Here is a 19,109-nt window from a genome sequence, read left to right on the forward strand (position 1 = left end):
AATGCAGGATCACAACTGACTCCCTTTACACACGCTCGGTTTCCCCCCTCCTTCAAGTCTTCCATTAACTTTCATTGATCTCGCTCCTCTTCTTCCTGCTTTAACTCTTTTGACGGAGGAAACTGGAGGAAACTGAAGCGGAACACAACGGGATAATTTGATAGCTCATTATCTGCGATCTATTTAAAAATGGAACAAAGGGCATCACTGCAGGGTCACTGCATCATGTAAAGGGCCCGCAAAACTCCGTGAAGGAGTAATCTCAATCGCATGATAAAAGCCCGGTGTGAAGGAGCCCTGACTGCTGAGATCCTTCCAGTTCAGCTATGGAAATGCCTTTCCCTCTCATGCTTCCAGAATGGCTGTGGTTCCCATCCACTCCATCATTACCCTTGTGGAAATCACAGCTATTTCTATTCATGGCTTGTCCATCCAGTTGACATGGGGAGTGGGTGGGTGACAAAAGGATGGCTTCTCCATTATATAGGTGGGTACTCTTCCCTACACACAGGTATACTTAAGAGGACACCTGTCTGAAGAGAATGAAAAAGAAAAGTTTTCTTTATTGCTTTATAGGGGTGAGAAAAGTAAAACTCTGGTTGACGTGTGGTTTTCTTCCCCTGGAACTCCTTACTAATATCCTGAGTCTAAGGTATAAGTCTACACATATGCCCCATAATTAATTGGTAGAATGGGCTGAACCATTTTTGACTACAGGTGAGGGGATGCCGAAAAACAAACAAACAAACCCAAGACTAAGATCCCTGCAAGTAAAACAACTAGCACATCAATGAAAGGTTCTGCCTTACTGCCATGCTAATTATGTACATTGGAGAGCAACCAGAAATAGGACCCTTCCAGTCTGAAGCACTACACTCTATTCTAGCATCTCAGAACATTGCTGCCTTGTTCCCACTGCTACATGTGTAGAGCAGATCTTTATTCTCTCTCCCACAGTGAGGTCAATCAATGATTGAGGGCGATCTTCCTCTATCAGACATGTAGTAGAGTCTTTCATAGGTTCCAAACAACTCTGCTGCTTTAGAAGTACCTTCATCACTACCATGCTATACAAGACAGTGCCTCTTACTTCATACTTGTAACAGCTACATCTTCTAGTGCTTTAAAGCTCTTTGTGGCTTGGGAACACGGTACCCGAAGGATCACCTTCACATCTGCCTGCCCATACACTAAGGTCATAATTGGAGGCTCTTATAAAACCATAGCGTTGGAAGGGACCATTTGGGCCATCAAGGCCAACCCCTGCTCAGTACAGAAATCCAGTTTAAAGCATCCCTGACAGATGGCTGTCTGGTCTCTGGTTGAATACCTCCAGCAACAGAAAGCCCACCACCTCCCTGGAGAGTTGGTTCTGTTTTTTGACTGTTCTTACCATTAGGAACTTTTTCTTGATGTTTTCTTGATGTTCAACTGAAATCTGCCTTCGTATAACTTAAGGCTGTTATTTCATGTCCTACAGTCGTGGATGATAGAGAACAGGATGCAGCCTTCTTCTGTGTGACAACCTGTTAGGTAGTTGAAGAGCGCTATCATATCTCCCCTCAGTCGTCTCTTCTCAAGGCTAAACATATCCAGTTCCTTCAATCTTTCTTCACAGGATTTAGTTTCTAGACTTCTCCAGGTGTTTCTGCTGCACGATATGCAGCAGGTAGAGACTGGATCTTCTCAGTAGTGATGGCCTACCTTTGGAGTGCTCTGCTCACTGAGACCTGCTTCGCGCCCACATTGGCATCTTTTTAGTGCTAGGTGAAGACCTTGATTTTCCAGGCTTTTAAACTTTTCCTTCTTTGGCTCTGAATTTGAATTGGTTTTACCCAGCATGTGATAAGTTGTAATTGTACCATGTGTTATCTCACCCCTACTTCACATCACTACCTGTTGGACACGGAGGCAGCTATTGCCCTTTGCAATGATGTCACGTTGCACATTCTGTTTACCTAGATCAGGAGTGCAGAACTACGGGCCTGGGGGCCAAATCTGGCCCCCCAGGGTTTCCCCAGAAGACCATGCCTGTTACCCTGACCTCACTCCCTTTCTCCCAACCATCGGTCATTGGGTCATTTCCTGGCTTTTGCACAATTTTTTCCCATTCTAAAAGTTTGAAGATTATGCCTCTACTATGGTTTAGTTGCCAGCAATAAGAGCTTTAAATTAAAATATGCTGGTATGTTTAGTTGTTTGGCCTCACCCCTTTTTGCTTTTAGCCCCATCCACCACTGGAATGCGGCCCCCGACAGCTTCTCCAAAATGGAATTCAGACCTTGGGCTTTAAAAAGTTTTGCACCCCTGGCCTAGACATTATGAGGAAGAGTGGGCAAAACGACAGGGAACAGGAGTGTCTCTGAACATCTAGTTAACCCACAACTCATGGCTGTGAAACTGGCTTCAGGGCTGTATCACTCAAGATGAATGTCCTCAGTGGAAATCATTTCTGTGGAGGAAACTGCATATGTCCTGCAATTTTATCCTGCCTGAGGAAATACACACCTCTATTTTGCCACACATACATGTGGTAGAACTGTTTGTTGACAGTGTAGACAGTACCCATTCAGTGTAGATGTGCCCATTCAAAACATGTTACATACCACAAGTGAGATTCACTCAATTTCCTATATGGAACTGATTTCCTATACAGGTTTGGTTTGGTTCAGTTCAGTGAGTGTGTGTGTGTGTGTACTTTGTGAAATAACTAAAAAAAAGAGTTTACATTTCTGGAAGAATGAATCATAGAATCATAGAATAGTAGGGTTGGAAGGGGCCTACAAGACCATCAAGATGTACAAAGGTGAGAGCCGGGATTGTTGAGGAACAAAACTGAAATTACATAAAATGTGATGCTATCACTTGTGCAGACGTAGAATTGTAGAATCGTAGAATCATAGAATAGTAGGGTTGGAACGGGCCTACAAGACCATCGAGTCCAACCCCCTGCTCAGTGCAGGAATCCAAGTCAGAGCATCCTTGACAGATGGCTGTCCAGCCTCGTCTTGAATGCCTCCAGTGTGGGAGAGCTGCCTCCAGTGTGTACTTATTTCTGCATCCTTCTTTGGGGAGTGTGTGTGTGTGTGTGTGTGTGTGCGAGAACCTGTTTATTTCAGAAAAAAACGAGGAAAGAATTATTGTTTCAAATACAAACATATTTTCAAGTCCACAGAGCCAATCAGAGCACTAGATTTGACAGAATGCTCAGCAGTACAGTTTGACTATTCACAGGATAAAGTCAATTGTTTTTGGTAAGTTGACACTAAACTAAAACTTTTGGGGTGTGTGTGTGTTTTATTTCTTCATAAAGCTCTGAATACTACTGAACTCCCATGTATAAAGACAATGAATGTATTAATCTTTCTTCTCAGAAAGCCCCCACCCCACCCCTGTGAATGCCCAGCCTTCCTATTTTCAGTCTGTGGCACCACCCCAACCCTATAAACCACCCCTCTTCTGAACTCCACAGAGAGACCTTTTACCTTGGTTCCTCACCTCAACAGCTTTTTGTAGTTGGCTGCACATTCACCCTTTCCCTGTCTTTTGCCCTATCCTTCTGGCCTTCTGCCTTTGTATTCCTGTACACAAGTTGAATTATGCATTTGTTTATTTATTACAATTATCTATATGCTGCTTTTCAGGATGCAATTTCTACCATGGCAGCATATAAGTAACATCAAAAATAATAAAATCACAATAAACAATATTAGCAAATCATCCGGATCCTTCTCACAGGGCAGTTGGTGGAAGATAGCTCTGGGGGCAGGGAAAGTCCAGCTGAAACAGGAGCAGGTGTCTGATGTTATTGTCATCTACTTCCTTCTCTCTCCTGTAATTCTTCCCACAGGACAGTTGATGGGAGATGGCCCTATGGGGTGGGGCAGAGCGGGGTGAGTGAGTCCAGCTGGAGCAGCTCTGAGGTCTTCTTCACCTGCCTCTCCCTGTGCTGTTCGTTGTGTTTTCACTATACAGAACTTCGGCCTTTCAGGAACGCCCTGAAACTTGAACACTTACCACATTTCTATTGATAGGTCTTTCTAACACTTTTAAAATTTTTAGCAGCCATACCCTCCAACATATCACAAATGAAAAGAGGGACATATTTATAACATCTGTGGTTCTCATTCCAAAGAGGATGCCCCTTTGATGGGGCAGCCCTTGACGTAGGAGGAAAGGAGCCCCTTTGATGATCCTGTACTTCTGATGAGTGGGGCAGGATTTCCCCTCTACTAGCTTTTCTTTTTCTTTTTCTTTTGTTACCATTAACTATCAATTATGTGTTTTACTATAGTGTTTTGATCATTTTTTGAAGGTCTACGTTAGTTGCTTTGAATTGTTATTTGCAAGAAAAGTGGGATAGCGTTCAGATAGCAGTTCCTCTTTGGTAAAATGGGACACTGGTGTTGGAGCAAATATTTTTGCTTATGCTTGTAATATGAAGTCTTTATATATCTTTTTTAAATAGTTTAGTATTCCCACTGAGGACTTATTATCTCTATGCAAAGACTGGAGTAGAAGCAGATGAATGGATTAAGATACTGCAGTGGAAACTGGTAAGGAAATGTCTATAGCACAGGATTAGATTGGCATTTCTTAAACCTTTTGAGCTTTCATTTGGTGTGTTTATGATCCACAGGCACCATTTCACGCTGCTTGAGTAAGGCTGAATCCCACCAATTTGGTCTTACCAGTTGTTAAAAGAGAAAATTATATCTCTCGTTAAAAAAACAAACCACACATATCAACTAAGCAGTGGCATAGCTCAGTGGAAGAGCACATGCTCAATAAGGTCTCAGATTCAATTCTTGGCATTTCTGGATAAAGCATGGAAAGACCCCTGCCTGAAACCCTGGTGAGCCACTCCCTGTCCATGTAGACCAGGGATCCCCAACCTTTTTGAAACTGTGGGCACATCTGGGAATTGAGAAACTGCTGTGGCACTGCCACAAAATGGCTCCCATAAAGGATGTGGCTAGTCATATAAGGGCTGCTATGGGGGCTTTTCTTGTCAAAAGTCAGCTAAAGAAGTGGTGGTGGGGAGAAATAGTGAGGCTAGAGGCTGGGAGGGAGGGGGAAAGAGCAAGTCAAAGGCGTAGAGAAAGAGCAAGGCTAGAAGCCAGGAGGAGGAGAAACAGTGAACTAAAGAGGTGAGTGGGGGGGAAATAGTAATGCTGTTTACTAGAGAGAAACAGCACGGCAAAGGGTCAGAGGGGAGAGCAAGACAGTAGAGGGAGAGAAAGAAGAGTGCCCTTATATTTTCCCAAGGTTTTTATTTTTATTTTTTAAGGGGGCAGGGAGTGGAGAGCTTTGTGGGCACCATTGGAGGTGGCTGCGGGTGCCATGTTGGGGAACCCTGGTGCAGACAGTACTGAGCTAGGTGGGCTAATGATCTGATTTAGTATAAGGCGGCTTCCTGTGTTCCATTTCCAAAAGCCCATGGGCATGCCCGAGTGCAGCCTTTCCCAACCTGGCGCCCTCCAGATGTGACGGAATACAACTCTCATAACCCCCAACTAGGACATGCTGGCTGAGGATGATGGGCATTGTAGTCCAACACATCTGGAGGGTGCTGGGTTGGGGAAGACTGGCCTAGTGCTCCCTTGCATGCAACAGGACACACCAAGTTTCCTTTTCTTTGCATTGCATTAGAGAGCATTTCTGTAGTCCCCCTGAGCTTGATGGCTGCAGCGGGCTAAAGTCTGAAGGAAGGAGAAACAGCTCCGAAGCCCTGCTCCCCAAGCTGCCCTTTAGATTGTAGCCATAGCCTGTTAATACTGTGTGTGTTAGGGTGTCGGTGGGTAGCCCCACTGCATTGTGGGACATAGTAATGGGGTCCACACTGAGCAAGAAGGGCAAAGGAGGCGTGGGGCTGAGTTGGATGAAGCATGGAGGGCACAGCAGCTCGCCAGTAGGTGGACCTGTCTTTCCAGCAGCCCTGGACCCAGGAGGAAAGGAGCATGAAGCTTAGTTGCAGGAGGGCATGGCAATAAAATTTTAAATAGCAAATAGTTTCAGATGAATCAAGAAAAGAGGCCATGCCACAGGGGTAAGGGCAAGGAACATTGAGTGTGTGACTGGTCAGCCTTAGGGGAAGTTTCCTTACATTTCAATCACCAAGTATGATGATTCGGATGATAGGGTCTGTTTTTTTTTACAGTCTGTTAACCACATTACCCTTCCTTACTCTCCCTCCCCTGGCCCCACGCCTGTTTTTCTTATCTAGTCACAATCTCTTTTCATCTTTATTCTGTCCATCCTATTTAAAAAACACACTAGTGATATGTCTTGTACAGCAGGGGTGGGCAGATGGTCGATCTCCAGGTGTTTGGGACTTCATCTCCCAGAAGCCCCTGCCAGCATGGCTAAGGGTTAGGAATGCTGGGAGTTGAAGTCCAAAACATTTTGAGATCTACTTTTTCCGCACTCCTGTTGTACAGCACCAAGCTTGCACACTGTTAGCACTTGCTACTACTTAAATAATAATCAGCTCTAATAGCAGATGTCTATTTCTTCATTCTTTTTTCTTTGTCTAGTCACAGATAAGGAAACAAGCACGCCAGCATGATGCTACACTCCGGTCATAAGTATTCCTGTAGCAAATCTTAACTGCACAAAGGCCTGTGTTGGTTCATATCAAACCTATAATTAAGAATGTAAGAATTGCTGTGTTGCTTCAGAGCAGAAATCCATCAAGTTCAGCACTGAACAGTTCCCATCCAGATGCCCCTAGGACTCTCATGAACAGGGCATGGCAGAGATAGTAATCTTTATCCCCAGCATTATCTGAATCAGAAGAATGACACCTTTAAAGAAGAATATTCCATTTTTAGCTATTATGGCTAATCGACACTGAGAAGGCCATGACATCTGTCTAACCCTCTTTTAAAGCCATATTAGCTACTGACCTTCAACACCTCTTGATGTGATGATGACCAATACTTTCTGCAGTGACCAGTAGCCACCGGTGTTGTATATTCCAGTTTTTGCTGTCATGCATCAGTTCTTCCTGTGCTAGCAATTTCAATGCATCTGTTGCACAGAATGCGTGAACTTCAAGTGTGTGTCAGCTTGAGCCATTGAATTAACTGTGAAGACATCCATCCTTTCAAACTTGGCATGCTCTGCAGGTTCCCAGCCATTTGCACCATGTTCTCTAGCATAAGTTGCATGTACACAAAATTTTAAAAATAGTTTTAATCTGATCTGCCCTGCTTGCTGTAACTGTGGCTTTGAATGGAACTAAGAATTGTCCCCTAGAAATTCCAAGCTCCATTTCCAGAGTTACCATACCCAGTGCTCCTTGTTTGGGAAGCCATGATAGATTTTCCCACGGTGAGCAGAAAGTGTTTCCTTGAGCAAGCAGGAGGGAGTAATATTTCTTTCTGATGGAAGCCCATTGTGGCTCATGGGTTGCTGCTTTGGAGGTAAGGCCCCCTCCAGGCTTGAGGGAGCCGTTAGCAAAATGTCCTCCATGTTCCCCCTCCTGTGTCCATGGCTTTCCCTAGTGGGCTTAGCCTGCAGTGGCAGTCCTCCAATCCATTCCTAGTGGCTGCCCCTCCAATTGGGACCAGGTGGCTGCCATTTTAAAGTCCTCACAGTGTCCCAGACAATGCTACGTTGGGCACTCAAGGGCAGGGCTGGCCCAGCCCTATCATTCGACAGAGTGAGGCTGTTGCCTCAGGCAGCAGATGCTGGCAGGTGGCAGCAAGGGTAGCTGTTTGCCACACTGCCTTCCCTGTGCCCTCTAAGGTAGCCTTTGGGTGTGGTGAAGAATGCTGTCCCATTGTCAGCATTCGAAAGAATCAACCATCAGTCCAGTCGGCTTTTGTACATGGAATGGGAGGGGGTGCCATCTTGTTCTTTGCCCCAGGCAGCAGAATGTCATGGGCTAGCACTGCTCCAGAGCATTGTGGGAAATTTTAAATGGCAGCTTATAATGACTTGGAGTGAGTAGTCCGGGGTAGGTGTCAGCACCAGTTGGCTCCGCCAGGATGCTGGGAGCCCAAAAACTGCCCAGGGATGTTGGGCCCTGGCGCTGGCCATTTTTGGATGATTCCCCAACCTTGTGGGCTTAAGGGCAGATCAGGGACTGTTCATTGGCCCCAGTTTGTGAGCAGAATACCATGTACAGCAGTTTGGATCTTTGGTTAGGTTTGTCATGGAGAAACAGCCGTAACTCTTTCAATTGCCTGCCTTGCTCATATCACAAGAAAATGTCATAATTCAAATGGCTCAGTCATATTCAGAATAGAACATCATGTTCACAAATTGGGTTTTAAAAAATAATAGCTTTGCTGCTTACCAGCATAACGTTCTGTAACGTTACACCTGTTCAAGTCAAGTTGACTTTAGTTTTTACTCTGTTATTCCCCAAAGTAGATTTAGTTTTTCCCTATTCATAGAACTACTTTTTAAAGTAAGTGAAATGAGGGGTGGAGAGGCAGGTAAGAACAGGTATTTAAAGCCCAATAGTTGGCTGACCCAGCAGATAGAATTGCACACACCAATGTGTCAGCAGCTCAAGAAAATGATTGAGGATGTGCATTCCTATCTGCACTGCAGTACAGATGAACAGTGTGTGCTTGCATGCAGTCACCGATCTAGCAATTTCCAGAGGGGTAGCAGAGTCAAGTCTCTTGCAGCAAAAACAACTAAGAATCTTGTGGCACCCTAAAGACTAACAAATTTATTATGGCATAAGTTTTCGTGGACTAGCGTCTACTTCATCAAGTGCAGGAAGTATTTCTTAATTGGACAGGTATATATACACACACAAGCTTGTGCGCGTAGTGTAGTCCAGCATTCTGTTTCCCACAGTGGCCAAACAGGTGCCTATGGGAAGCCCATGAACACAACACCAGCTTGTGTTGGCATGTGTTTGGCATACTATGATGTGCTGTGCCAATAACTCCAAGCCTGTCCCACTCACCTTTAAAGGCTGAGTCAAGGAAGGCTTAGGAAGCCACAGCATGTGGACTTAGAAAAAAGTAACTGCATATGCAGTTGCCAATATGCATTAGGGAAATGTTCTGCATATGCACATGAATGGGTACAATTATTGATAATGTTAAGAGCACTTATCCAAGAGCAAGACAAGTTAACTGGGGACCACCCCATCATATTGGTTAGATTTCTCCTTCTATTATTTTTTGAAGCCCTTGTAGGACATTTTTATAGTGTGTGTGTTTTATTTAATATTCTATGTTAGTAGTGTTTCAAAATATACTGTTAGTGCTGGGAATCAGATTGCATGTAGACAATGGAACAACAGTAAATAAAATGTTTGCAAATATGTATTCCGAACTATTGTATCATGCATTTTGTACTGTTATTGTAAAATTTCTAATAAACTGAAAACAAAAAAGGAAGAAAAATAACATTTCTGTCTATTAGGATAACAGGATGGCATCATTTTCAGGCTAAACCACCAGGTGCTCAAGAAGGTTCCTAAAAGAATTTTAGCATCTTCTCCAGGGAGCTGGGTCTGATATCCCAAAAGCTTGGCTAGTGCTCAGATTCTTGTGTGGCAATTCCTTCCTACATCTGGATCCAACCTGTGTTTTGCAGGCCTGTGCTAGCCCCTCTGCCCACATTCTTATACCCTTTTCTTTTTTCAAATAGTATTTTATTAAGATTTAATTTTTTTTACAGTTCATCACCTGAGAACAAACTAAATAGAAGGCTGGCTGTGCATGGACTGAAGCTATGCAGTAGCAAGGATCCTAAAATGCGTGTGCACATATATCTGTATCTATAATATAAAACAATGGCCACGTGCATATTTTACTCCCAGTGCGTGCACTAGGAACCTAATACCGCCATTGGTTTCTTGGCAGATACACCCACCTATTCGTATGTTACTTTACGCTACTTTTGTATACAAGGATTAATCCCATGGGGGGAAAAGGTGTATTATTACATAACAGCCATGTAATTACCCTTAGACTGGAATTCATCATAGTCTAAGTTTCTCAAGCCTCCTTTGTCTGTTAGTGGCTTTGAAATAATATTAAACTCACAAGCTAGCACTCCTCTATTCTTTTTTTGTTGCCATTATAATTTTTTCCAAGATGTTCAAATTGAAAAGCTTATTTTTATGCTTTGCATTTTCACCACAAACATTGTCCAACAAAATGTTTCACCCTTACTTAGATCTCCATGTTTCATTTTTTTCTCTCCAAACCAACAGCACTACCTAAATCTACATATCAATGACAGATGCAAGTGAGATATAATAATGCTGCTTTGTTGCAAGAACTCTTTCTCTCCCTTCAGTAATGATTGGGCCACACATCTTATTCACTCTCTTTTATTTAGATTTGTTTAGGGACATGCAAAGATAAATGAGCCAGCAAAGCACCATAGTTACATGCATTTAGACATCAAACAGAACTGGGATGAAACGGATTAAAACCTATTTTTTTACAAAGTATGCAGAAAAAGACACACTGATTGATTTGTTCTCTGCATAAGAGCTGAAGCTGTACTGAACAGAACTAGTGTGTATCTATTTTTTGTTTTTGTTTTTTTAAAAAGCTAACTCAGGCGACTAGTATTTCACTATCCTGACAACACAAGTCACTGATAAAGTTTGTGCATCAGTGCTAGCAAACACTTCCCCACACAACATTCTCCTCCTAAAGGAAGATTTCATTGTAAGATAGTGTGAAAATACATTTTCTTTTCTCAATTTATGTAGTGGTAGGTTAGAAGATAAGCCCCCTCCCCATGGTCTGCACAGTGAATGAGCTGTGGGTGGCATACTTTCAACATACACAATTTTTTCTGTTATGATAATAGTATCTGCCTGCTAGAGGTTAACTCCATGGGAGTCATTCGATGGCCCCACAGTTTAATGAGTGCAGCTGCAGTCACAGACCTTCTCCCAGTCTTACTTTACCAATACATTGATATTTCTCTTCAGGTTTAGCACTATGTACAGTTTTAAAATTTAGAACAACAAGAGCAAGTGGCATTTTTCTCCAAGACACTCATTACATGGTGTGCTCTGTAAAATGACTGAATTTTTCCCTCTTGTTTGGAAATGAAGAGATGCTGCACTCCAAAGATAAACAATGAGTTAAGAGACCTCCACCACTTGCCACAGCTCTTCGAACAAGGGAGCAAGCTCCTTTTCCAAGCTTACGATCAATCCTACACAAAAGGGAGACAGAAGAACAAGATCTGTACTTCATACTGGGGGAGTCTATTTATAAATATGAACTCATCCCTCCCTCCTCAAACAGAACTGAAAGCAGGTATTCAGGGAAAACTAAAATTTCACTTCAACATTTTGGTGCAGAAGTAAGCACTGCAGAAGGCATTCTTACGGCTGATGACCACAAGGCAGATTCTGCACAGAGGCAATGCAGGATCCAGCAGTGGCACAAATGGAGTCTTTGTTCAGGTTGTTCTTACAGAGTTGGGGCCAGACTCTGCTCTGTGCACCAAAGCAGCAGTATCTGCCATCACCTCTGCTGAATGAGCCCTCAGGAGAAGCTCCTCTGTAGGGCAGGGAAACTGCCCAAGTAGCATTTTTAGGATGATGAGGGACTGAGAAGAGGATGGAAAGGGGTAGATCCTTGCACCTCATATCAAGGGCTACTCAGATGATCCAGATATCCTAACGCCTATGCCGCCTTGTACTGACAGCCTTGCTGGACAGGAGCTAGAGCAATGCAATTCTCCCTTCTGTTTGGTGGCAAGTGGAACTGACCAGCTCTGCCCTCCTAACCTTAGCAAAGGATATTGCTATGGCCGCTCCTCATACCGTAGCATCTAAAACCTGGGATAGGAACCACCTGCTATTGGGTACACACATACACATACACACACTCTTTTAAAAAAACAAACCAGGGTGCACATTAGTTTAAATTTAGCATTCTGGATGCTGAAGACAGCAAAATGTCTTGATCCTGAAAACGTACCTGTGTTGGCACTGCTGCTAGCAATGAAACTCACTACCAAAGGTAACCTATTAAACTGAACCACCTACAAGAAAGGAGACACTGACTTGAAAATCCAGCAGACAATAAGTATGTTGTGACAGGCAGTTCACAATTCTGTTAAGTTTATAATGGGGCTCAGCAGACCAGACGCAATTAGCCATTCTCAGCTATCAATTCCCCTCCCCCTGAAAAAAGAATTACCTTTGAATAGTGTTGGTATGATCTATGAAAAATACAAATTAACAAAACTCTGCTGCAGATTACTGTCCCCTTATTACTATCCCCCTCTCCCTGCCTGTTTCCTTACAGGGTAAGGAACCCTACTCACAAAGCAGGATATTACTAACATTCATTGCTGGGGCAGTGGGCGGGGGGAAGCTATTCTTACAAGACCACATATATAGTATGGGATAGGATTCCAGTGAAGAAAGGGATAACCATGACTCTAAGAACCATCAGCTCCACAAGCAGAACAATACATTAAAAATGTAGTGTTGTTACCAACAGTTTTAAATTGAGTAAAGGTGAAGAAACATCTAAGTTGATTCTGAATCTTGTACAAAATGGCTGCTGGTATAAATATAAAGCACATACACAGATGTCTGTGGTAACAGAAATCACTGTTGGTGCAAAAGCTTCATTCATTTGCCAGTTCTTTAGCTAACAAGCAAGGCAATAGGTAACGTCTTACCTGATATGTGTTATAATAACAGATGATACTCTTGTTTTTGGAAAGCCCCAGTTTGCTGCCTTGGTCTGTTGCAAGAGCAAAAGTGGACAAGAAACCAGGTCGAAGAGCATGCTCTGGAGCATTATCATTGGCAACTAGAAGAAGAGGACACTTTATATCTGGCCATTAAGTATTTTACTATAGACACATTTTGCATGGACCTAGGTTAGCTTGCAAATAATCATTTTCTTGAATAGTAGCATGAACACTCACTCATGAGTCTAGTCCTTAAGATCAGGAGAGCAGTGCAAGTGTGGTGAGATTTGAAAGCACTAGGAATATTCCAAAAGCTAAGATCTTACAATAAGATGGCATAATTGTGGATACAGCAAGATTGGAATGGAACATTACTGTGCTTGCATTGGGACAGCCTCCCCAAACCTGGAACCCTCCAAATATTCTGGACTGCAGCTCCCATCAGCCATAGCCAGCATGGTCAATGGTCAAGAATGCTGGGAGTTTGAAACATCTGGAGGGCACCCATTGGGAAGGCTGTATTCGGATATTGCAAGAGTGGGCTCACCTCAGCCTCGTGTGAGGTACTTTTTACTAGAAACTCAGTAATCTAGTTCACCAGTGCATTTAAAATTATATAAAGCATGCGAGTTGGGGAGATCTGACAAGCTCCCTTCTATTCCTGTTTTTAAACAAGTGTTGAGAACTGCTGTGTATTTATCATTATTATGCACAGCTTTGAGTACAGCCTGGCTTTTAACATGAGCTGCTTTCAGTCTTTAGTGGTATAACAAAGGGGAAAACCAGCCCACACAGAGGAAACAGTTTACACATAGCTTCCTCAGATTTAATCTTTCCCCTCCACTCATACATGTTAGGAAAGTGTAACATGACTGATGAGTGGGTATTGCACTTCCTGCTGAACCCTGTCCACAAAAGGAGAATGGGGTGACTAAATCATGAGGCTGTATGTACATGCGTGTTCAGTTATGTTGACATTTTCCTCTTTGGAATCAGGATGCAGCTGAGATGATTCCACCCTATATCTATAAAGGGTAAAAGCATTTGTCTTTTTCAATATGGATGGATATATTGCTTTTCATCAAACACTTAAAACACTTTGAGCACAGTTATCAATTTCTGACAGGATATTTACATCAATTTATATAATAAATAGTTATAATAGACATAATAATTATCCCTTACCTTTGATAACAGGCACACCATCTCTGTCTGACACTACAATAGCATGAAGTCCTTCAACACTGGAAAAGCAAAGGGAGCAGATTGCTAGCAACATTTCTAAAGGCCTGTTGACCATTTGATGCCAATGCTGCTGTCTTGCTTTTAACTTTATTCTGTTAATCAATTTAACAATGATAGCATGATATTTTCAGGTTACCTAATGGACTTAATGACTGAACAGGTATGTATTTTCTGAAAAGCCATCTTAAACACCTTGCTTCAACCAAGATAAAATACTCTCAACACTAAGCACTCTTTCATGGGGTTTAAGGATTAAGAAAATTGGGGAATCCGTGTAAGCTTCCCTCAAAAGTTTACACAGAACTGGACTGATGCCCCGAGTTCCCCAACTCTTCTGTTCTGAAGTCCTGTTTTCCAAGTTGTTATGTCTGTGACTCTCAATCTGGTGGATCCAGAACTCTGATCTGTGCTGAGTGTGTATGAGGTTTTTTTATATCTGTATGTGAGAGTGATTTTGTGTGTGTGTATTTAAAAACAAAACCCTTTTTTCTCTCTGCTGCATCACTGGATGGTGCAGTAGAAGCGGAGGTACTCTGGACGGAGCCAAAAACTGGCCTTCTGTTCTCTTCCTTGTGCCAGTAGAAAAGGAGACGATCTCTTAATTTATAATTGAAACAAAAGGGACCAGAAAACAGATTGACAGGGAAGTGATGGAATCTCAGCACCTCTCTTCCCCCCAAAGGCCACTGCATGGACACAGGGGTCACTGTGGAGGGAGAAGGGGTTGTTTACTTACTTGTGCTCTTATTTCTTTTGAGTCCTCAAATTCAGTTTTTTTCTTCAAAAGATTGTATTTGTGTTTTTGACTTTTCATTGAAACTATTTAAGTAAGCATGTTTTTTTTTTTTTTTGCTCTCCCACGCTGGAGGCATTCAAGACGAGGCTGGACAGCCATCTGTCAGGGATGCTCTGACTTGGATTCCTGCATTGAGCAGGGGGTTGGACTCGATGGCCCTGTAGGCCCCTTCCAGCCCTACTATTCTATGATTCTATGAATTCTTGCCATTCTTGGCCCAGAAAATGATTTGAAGGTGCTTGATATAGGTACACCTCTAAAACTAAGCATTACTTGGCCTATCAAGATTACCTGGGAATCCCAGGGCACACTGGACAAAAGGATGACACAAGTTGAAAGAAATGCAATGTCTTCATTCTCTGCTGGTACTGCCAGAACTTTTGAAGCCATTTAATATTAGCATCTGAAGTTACTAACTGTGGCAGGAATCCAAAGAACCCTGTGTGTGCGTGCACGTGTGTTCATGAGCCGAATGCTCACATAGGTAGTGTGTGTTGCAGGCTCCTTCCCTCCTTGGCTGTGTACCTCCATGCTATATGATATGGCATTCCAGACGGCCCCTTGAAACAAAACCAGATAGGATGCTTTTGACAGCTAAGAAAGGCAGGCCGCAGTCTAATGGGCTCTGTGTGCACCAGTTTTCTCTGTCCCTCCACTTTTTGCTGCAGACCTTCACAGCCCCTGAAAAGCTTCTCCTGAAAGCTTTTCAGGGGCTGTGAAGGTCTGCAGCAAAAAGTGGAGGGACAGAGAAAACTGGTGCACACAGAGCCCATTAGACTGCGGCCTGCCTTTCTTAGCTGTCAAAAGCATCCTATCTGGTTTTGTTTCCAGCAAAAAGTCTTTGAGACTGCTCAGTCAGACTCTATTGAAATACATGACACAAATACACTTCCAATGTTGGTTTAATTTAGCTCCAAAGTTGCCCTTGGACTTCATAACCAAAGATTGTCTTGAAGCAGTCAGCTATCTGGCCCAAGGTTTACAACAGCGCAGCCAGATGGGCTGTGAATTCTGGGTGAGCTGATGTCACACAGAGCCTGGAAGATGACTCCCCTGTTAAGAACAACACAAGCCTGTGGTGACATCAAAGTAGACCCACCCATGGCATCAGGAGACGCAGGGAAGGCGGAGGGGAATGCAGAACTACCAGGAGAAGGATTCAATAACACTCATGTTTCATAGCCAGGTGTTCAGGTGCCTTTACAGTATAGGTCCTCAAATGCAACAACTCTGCAAGATATTCATAACGCTTATGAAATCCAACTCAGGCTGCCTTCATACGTATTACTAACTTAGGAGTATGTTCCACTGAAATAAATGGGGTATATGCCCATTTGGGGTACAATTTAGGATTAGAGTTGAAATTTCAACTTAGATTTACTGATATGTTAAACTCAGGAATGCAGAAAGCAGATCTCAGTAGGCATTTTACCTTGGTAGCTTTTTGTACAGGAATCTTTTTAGATCCTGAAAAAAAACACAAAGAAAGCAGCTTCCCTTAGCCATACACGGAGGTAATGAACTTTTATTCTAGGTTTATTAATCTAGAATAAATGACCTGTTTCTTTCACACTCATAATCACTGACTGAAACCCTCAATTACTCCATAAGCATGCACTGAAAGAATGGAAAAATATCCACCCTTCACACAAAATAATTTGGTAACAAAGACAGTTTCCTATCAAAGCATCATCCAACAAGTCATTCCAAACATGCATTATAGTGACATTTATACTTACATCTGCCATGCTGTCAAAAGCGCTACGATCAAATGACCTGTCCAGACCACTGGAAAGGATGTTACATGTTTTGTGAGAACACAATTTGGCTCAAGTAGAGAATATTTCCAGCACTCGTTCCCTGACTCCACTCATCTTGCTAGTTTGGAGAGCCTCATGCTCATGGTGTGTTGTCAAGAAACTCAAAGCCTGTGCTCACAGTTACTCACCACAGGGTAGCTATTCTGAGAAATCAACCCATGATAAATCAGTCCTGTGATAAACCAATCGTGTAAAGCCCACCGCCCAGGGACGGGACTAAGGTTTTATGCATGCCACCATAACCTTTCCTAAATGTGCATTACACAGAGAATGAAAAGCCAGAGTAAATGCTGGTGTATAACACATAGAGTCTGATCCAGCTGTTTTTTTTTAAGTTTTCTCCCCTGCACCTCATATTATTTCTATTCTAAAACCGCCTATCCCCTTCTCTCCCCACAATAAACCTGCAAGATGGGTGACGAGTCAATACCTTTCAGCCTTACCCCAGGTCGGATTATTTGCCCATTATTGCCTACTCTGATTAGCAGCTGCTCCATGGGGTCTGAGGCAGAGGTCTTTCTTCCCGACCCTTTCAACTAGAGATGCGAGAGACCGAACCTGGGACATTCAGCGTACAAAGCACATACTCTATTACTGAAGTATGGCTGAAACCTTATGTCCCAGCCCAGCCTTTCTCAACCTGGTGCCCACCGGATGTGTTGGGACTGCAATTCCCATAATCTCCAGCCAGTTGGATCTAACCACTGCACCACACTGCGGTTCTTAAACCTGGTCACTGCCACCCCCACCCAACAGCTTGGGTCACATCTGTATCTTTTTGGGGTGGGTTATTATATCTATCCCTGTGCTGAGTTGCCAAAACCCTGCATAGAGGGGGCTCTAGAAAAGAGGAAAGAAAGTGGAGGAGACACAGGAACGTAAGAGCCATGCTGATCAGGCCAAGGGTCCATCTAGTCCAGCATTCTGTTCACACAGTGGCTGACCAGCTGCCCGTGGGAAACTCACAAGCTGGATCTGAGTGCAGCAGCACCCTCCTGCCCATGTTTCCCAGCAACTGGTGTACACGGGCACACTGCCTCTGATACTGGAGGTAGCACGTAGCCATCAAGCCTAGTAGCCATTGACAGACTTCTCCAGGGATTTGCATAGCCCCCTGTTAAAGCCGTCCAAGTTGGAGGCCATCACTACATCCCGTGGAAGTGAATTCCATAGTTTTGACTATGCGCTGTGTGAAGGAGTCCTGAATCTCCCGACTTTCAGCTCCATGGGATGACCCCGGGCTCTAATATTACGAGAGAAGGAGGAAAACGTCTGCAGACCGCCAACTGGAGTTACCCCTATTTGGGGGACAGAGTGAACTCTAATAAAAGTTAAGCAACTTGGAGGTCCCACAACGACACCGCCCGGCCCTTAAGAGGCAGGGCCCAGAGCCCCTCACCTCAGCAGGTTTCCATAACAACCCTCACTTCTCCCCCCGCCCTTACGAACCTCCACTCTCTTCCGGGATCCGCGCACCTTAACAAGCCAGCCTTAAAACTCCGGCCGCGGCCCCTTTAAGCCTCTGCCGTCATGTGACTGCCGAAAGCCGCGGAGGCGACTTTCTTCCTTTTCCGTCCTACTTCCGCGTTGGCGTCAGGGTGGGACGATAGAGATAGATTGGTAGAGGCACCCACGCCTCCACACTTCCTGTTTGGTTGGTTGGAAGCTGGATCTCTCTTTCGCGCCGTGAGAGCCTGCAAGACGGGCGGGCAAAAAACAGAGCGTCTCTGCGCGGAAGTGGGAAAAACAGAAGGCGCGTCTGCTCCGTCCTGAGTTGGGGGGAGGACATTTCTAGTAGATTTAGGGTGCAGCCCTAGTTTAGACAGAGAAAAGTCCTACAACTCCCAGCAGTCACCAGCCAGCCATGCTGGTGGAGAGTGCTGGGAGTTGTAGGACTTTTCTCTGTCTAAACGTGCAGGATTGCGCCCTTATTTTTTCTGCAACCTCAGGCATACTTTGTACTGGCTATTTTGTGCTAGAAAACCAGGACAGGTACTGACAGGTGTGTGTGTGTGAGATAACTCCCAGTGAAGCATTTTGGGGCATTTATTTAGGGTGTTGTGTAGGGACTGCGGTGGCTTAGTGGTTAAGACGCTGAACTGCAGACCGGAAGGTCGGCTGGACAGCAGTTCGAGACCGGAGTGCCGCGTGACGGAGTGAGCTCCCGTCTTCAGTCCCAGCTCCTGCCAACCTAGCAGCTCGAAAGCAAGAAGTTGCAAGTAGATAAATAGGCGCCGCCTCGGCGGGAAAGGTAACAGCGTTCCGTGCACCTCGGTGTTCAGTCACGCCGGCCACATGACCACGGAAGCGTCTTCGGACAGCGCTGGCTCTTCGGCTTAGAAACGGGGATGAGCACCGCACCCTACACGACTGGGATACCTTTTTACCTGTATAGCACCCTAATGGCCATGCTGGCTGGGAATGATGGGTGTTGTAGTTCAACACATCTAGAGGGCATTAAGCTAGCAGCGGCTACTGTACACACCTGGGAGTAAGCCCAGGTATAGGACTGTACAAGAGGAAGATGTTATATCCAGTATTATCAACTATTGTATTCTGTAGCAAACATGGCATTGCCTTACGTGGAAAAA

The 19,109-nt window shown here is 44.0% G+C and overlaps 2 protein-coding genes across 7 annotated transcripts in view; one reads left to right on the top strand and one right to left on the bottom strand.

The window, feature by feature from the left end:
* Positions 1 to 9,356, top strand: part of DAPP1 (dual adaptor of phosphotyrosine and 3-phosphoinositides 1) — a 58,507-nt gene extending 49,151 nt beyond the window's left edge. For 2 of the 3 annotated variants that reach the window (XM_084855711.1, XM_084855709.1), the window contains exons 7-9: positions 3,169 to 3,254; positions 4,469 to 4,556; positions 6,537 to 9,356. In XM_084855711.1, coding sequence (XP_084711837.1) covers positions 3,169 to 3,254; positions 4,469 to 4,556; positions 6,537 to 6,587 — 225 coding nt within the window. In that variant the 3' untranslated portion in view covers positions 6,588 to 9,356. The remainder of the gene's footprint in view (positions 1 to 3,168; positions 3,255 to 4,468; positions 4,557 to 6,536) is intronic. The other variant, XM_084855708.1, reaches the window with a different exon arrangement.
* Positions 9,357 to 10,296: 940 nt separating this feature from the next.
* LAMTOR3 (late endosomal/lysosomal adaptor, MAPK and MTOR activator 3) lies at positions 10,297 to 18,056 on the bottom strand. 4 transcript variants are annotated; one of them, XM_084855714.1, is made up of 7 exons: positions 17,995 to 18,056; positions 16,438 to 16,486; positions 16,131 to 16,165; positions 13,843 to 13,901; positions 12,643 to 12,776; positions 11,931 to 11,994; positions 10,297 to 11,157 (listed from the first exon to the last, which is right to left on the bottom strand). In XM_084855714.1, the coding sequence occupies exons 2-7, from the start codon at positions 16,444 to 16,446 to the stop codon at positions 11,084 to 11,086; spliced, it is 375 nt and encodes a 124-aa protein (XP_084711840.1). In that variant the 5' UTR covers positions 16,447 to 16,486; positions 17,995 to 18,056; the 3' UTR covers positions 10,297 to 11,083. The 4 variants fall into 4 exon arrangements, with proteins under 4 accessions (XP_084711840.1, XP_084711839.1, XP_084711841.1 ...); XM_084855713.1 differs by having other exon boundaries at positions 17,968 to 18,056; XM_084855715.1 differs by having other exon boundaries at positions 16,438 to 16,661; positions 17,918 to 18,056.
* Between the last annotated feature and the right edge of the window lie 1,053 nt (positions 18,057 to 19,109).

Source organism: Heloderma suspectum, chromosome 5 (genome assembly GCF_057233095.1).
Source record: "Heloderma suspectum isolate Gila_16-S chromosome 5, 16-S_ref, whole genome shotgun sequence".
NCBI lineage: Eukaryota > Metazoa > Chordata > Lepidosauria > Squamata > Helodermatidae > Heloderma > Heloderma suspectum.

Coding starts and splice junctions, on each gene's coding strand:
- LAMTOR3 (XM_084855712.1), bottom strand. CDS start 13,957: ATGGTCAACAGGCCTTTAGAAATGTTGCTAGCAATCTGCTCCCTTTGC. Junction 12,777..13,842: donor TGGTGTGCCTGTTATCAAAG/GTAAGGGATAAT, acceptor CTCTTCTTCTAG/TTGCCAATGATAATGCTCCA. Junction 11,158..11,930: donor TAGCAGCAGTGCCAACACAG/GTACGTTTTCAG, acceptor CCTTTTGTGTAG/GATTGATCGTAAGCTTGGAA.